The sequence below is a fragment of the Coregonus lavaretus genome (genome assembly GCF_964263955.1).
Source record: "Coregonus lavaretus genome assembly, contig: HAP1_SCAFFOLD_2013, whole genome shotgun sequence".
Lineage (NCBI taxonomy): Eukaryota > Metazoa > Chordata > Actinopteri > Salmoniformes > Salmonidae > Coregonus > Coregonus lavaretus.
This window is the reverse complement of record NW_028164254.1, coordinates 44284-47533: the sequence shown is the minus strand read 5'-3', so window position 1 is coordinate 47533 and position 3250 is coordinate 44284. Positions and strand designations below refer to the sequence as shown.

Here is a 3250-nt window from a genome sequence, read left to right as displayed (position 1 = left end):
GTCAAATATAATTCCCTATGGGGCCCCAATAACATTGACATTGGAGATGCGCAGTGGTTCAGCGTTCGATATAACGTAGGCCTATTTTTCCTAAATTCTAGTATTATTTGTAAACTTATGTTATGCAAATCTGTGACAAAAGTAGTTGGAACAAGAACAATCCGCAATTTCTCCGCGTTAACCTTTCTCAGATAAAATAATATCACTAATGCATTCCTTGTTTCATAAACAAACATAGCCAAATATGCAATTAAAATATAAATCTCAAAACACACAATGACGTAATTTCATTCTAACAAATTTATTGGTCTCAATCAGCTCGTAAGGAATCACTACTGAAATTAAATTACAATCAAATTATCACATCAAAATATACCCTTATTACCTAACAACTGTCAATGTCAGCTTATGTTGATTTGTGCTCCTTTTAGACACGAGAATACAAAATTAAACAAAACAAATGAAGTCATCAACGAAAACAGGAAAGCAAAACATTTTACACAAAGTTCTGGGGGAAAATAAATTACCGCTTGGAATAATTGATATGTATTCCGAATAAAATATTAAAACAAGTCATTTTGATGAAAAATATAAAGTAAATAAGTCAGATCAGCATCTGATCTAATGAATCTATATTGCCGGCTTTACAGAGTCTGTTGTTTATTAAAACCTACCAAAGAATACTGCTTAGAAATGGCAGCATGTATAGTTACATCCACAGCACCCATTCAGTCACACTTGGCAACGGAGAGGAGAAGAATTTCAAATAAGTGCAGCTGAAGATAGTCTTTTCAAATGTCTATTTCTATGTCTTCAAAAAAAAAACATTCACGGTGTTCAAGTCCCATGAAAAAAAATCTATTTGAAAAAAAGAGGTGATCTTTTAGATCAGGTGGCGGGGACAGTCCTGTTGAGTTTATATTTTATCATTAGGCGTGGAGGGCCTCAAAATCCCAATTCCTCTTTGTGAAAATTTAAACCATGCAGTCCTCCCCGCAAAAAATATGTTGGAAGCTTCGTGGATGCCACTCTTCTTCGTATTGATGCTGTTGCAGTTTTTGTTCCTTTGTTAAAGTAGGGGTTTAAAATGTCCCATTTTTAAATATACAAATGCCTGCTTCTTGTGTCTTTCGCAAATCAGATACAGGGTACAGGGGGAATCTTTTAAAATTCTAATAGGCCTACTTGCTTTGAAATTTCCAGTTGGTGTTGTTAATGCGCCAAAATTACCTGATGGAACGAACTTGTAGTCACCCTCTGGTCGGTCGGTTCACTCGGCCCAGTTAAACTTGCATCTTTTAAGTAATCTACTAAAAAATGTCCCTGAAAGAAAGAGCAGAAGGAACCTTTTAGGTGAAGACATTTCAGGGCTTGGAAGAAGGTTATCGGTGCGTTTTGGGGTTGGGTGGAAAAGGGGGGAGGGTTGTTTTGTTCTGGTGAAAAATATATAACACATTTGCAGTCTTATTCATATTCCATCACAATCACAGTATCAAAAATGTTTTGGCTATCTTGACGATAGTCTGTGTTTTATCAGTTTTAATTGTATATAAAATATGTTTTAGTCTTGTGTTCTGCTCTATGTCTCACTGAACATTCGTTTGCAGTCCATGGAGGGGGGCGGTGTATCTGCACTCACATTGCCGACCTGCGAGTACACATCCTCCGGCGTCTGTGGCACTCCTGGGGGCGTCATCCTTTTCTCCTTCTGTCTCCTATTGCAAAACCACACTCTAACCACTTCTTTCTCCAGCTGCAAGTTGTCCGCTAGTGAGGTTATCTCTTGGGCCGAGGGTTTGGGGCATTTTAGGAAGTGGCTCTCCAAAGCTCCCTTCACGCTTACTTCGATGGACGTGCGCTTCTTTCGCTTCCTTCCTTGCGCCGCTATCTTGTCGATGCTGGTCGGGCTGCCAGTGGTAGAATCCGCCTCCTCCAGCCATTTGTTTAGCAGTGGCTTCAGCTTGCACATGTTTTTGAAGCTGAGCTGGAGAGCTTCGAACCGACAAATGGTGGTCTGAGAGAAGACATTCCCGTACAGGGTGCCCAGGGCCAAGCCCACGTCCGCCTGCGTAAAGCCGAGTTTGATCCGGCGCTGTTTGAACTGCTTGGCGAACTGCTCCAAGTCATCCGAGGTCGGTGTGTCCTCGTCGGAGTGCGGGTCGTGGCTGTTCACCCCTCCGTGGTGTTGCTGCTGGTGATGCGGATGCTGGTGGTGATGGTGGTGGTGGTGGCTGCCGTGGTCCAGCTCTGGGGTGTCCCCCCTTACCAGACCCGGGTGCACCAGGCTCTGGCTCCCTGGTTGACTGAGCATTCCATTCACCGTGAAGCCCCCGGGGTTGGAGTAGATCAGCGACTGCTGCTGCTGCTGTCCCCCGGATATCGAGTTGAGGTGAGCCGCAGTTGTGCTCCCCCAAGCCCCTGCGTGAGTCTGATGGGGACCTAAGTGTGGGGGCCTGTGGTGCAACGCGGTGCCCGTGTGTAGATCGTCTCTGCCCGAGTTGTTTTTCACGTCCTGCTGCTGAGGGCTGCCTGTCATACCGACGGGACTCGACGACCAATGCGATCCGGCTTCGGCTGCTGCTACAGCGGCTGCAGCTGCCGCAGCGGCGGCGTGCGGCAGGGATGTCACCCACTGATGGGCATGGCTCAACATATGTCCTCCGTTGCTCGCTGCCATAGCTCCCTGCATGAAGTCACTCTGTACCATCTTAACTGTGGGGTCTCCTCTGTATCCACCAGACACCGAGGTAACCGCAGCACTGCCCGGCTGCATACCACCGCCTCCAGAGTCAGAATGCACGATCGAGCCGGACGAGAGGATACTATTGCTGGACAGATAGGGATTGGAAGCCGCGGTGGCCATTCCGTTAACCCTTATGAATATGTTTGTTGATTACCCCCCTCCCTTTTTCAGTTACTTTTTTCGAGCAGGCAAATTGTATCTCATGAATTATTCAAACTTTAAAAGTCTGGGTTGTATTTTGGCAAATACCATTGACTTGTTATGCAAACGCTAGAAGAATAAAAAGGATAACAAAAATGAATAAAATCCGTATTTGTTGTGATTACAGCATTTATGTATTTCAAATAGAAATGGATAAAATAGCGATGAATAAAAATCCAGGTTTTCAAAAGCCGTTTGAAACCATGTGCAGTCCGTCGAGAAAGTTTTGTCTTCTTTAGAATGTCTCAGAGTTAAAATTAAAATATACAGAAAAAAATGATTTGCCCCAAGAAACTTCTAGTAGTC

At 44.2% G+C, this 3250-nt stretch overlaps 1 protein-coding gene across 3 annotated transcripts; it reads right to left on the bottom strand.

The window, feature by feature from the left end:
- Positions 1 to 974: 974 nt before the first annotated feature.
- LOC311117272 (POU domain, class 3, transcription factor 3-B) lies at positions 975 to 2887 on the bottom strand (the record flags this gene model as incomplete). 3 transcript variants are annotated; one of them, XM_084192243.1, is made up of 3 exons in its annotated part: positions 975 to 1064; positions 1231 to 1323; positions 1640 to 2863. In XM_084192243.1, the coding sequence occupies 3 exons, from the start codon at positions 2861 to 2863 to the stop codon at positions 975 to 977; spliced, it is 1407 nt and encodes a 468-aa protein (XP_084048369.1). The 3 variants fall into 3 exon arrangements, with proteins under 3 accessions (XP_084048369.1, XP_084048371.1, XP_084048370.1); XM_084192245.1 differs by lacking the exon at positions 975 to 1064 and having other exon boundaries at positions 1213 to 1323; positions 1649 to 2887; XM_084192244.1 differs by lacking the exon at positions 975 to 1064 and having other exon boundaries at positions 1213 to 1323.
- Positions 2888 to 3250: the final 363 nt, after the last annotated feature.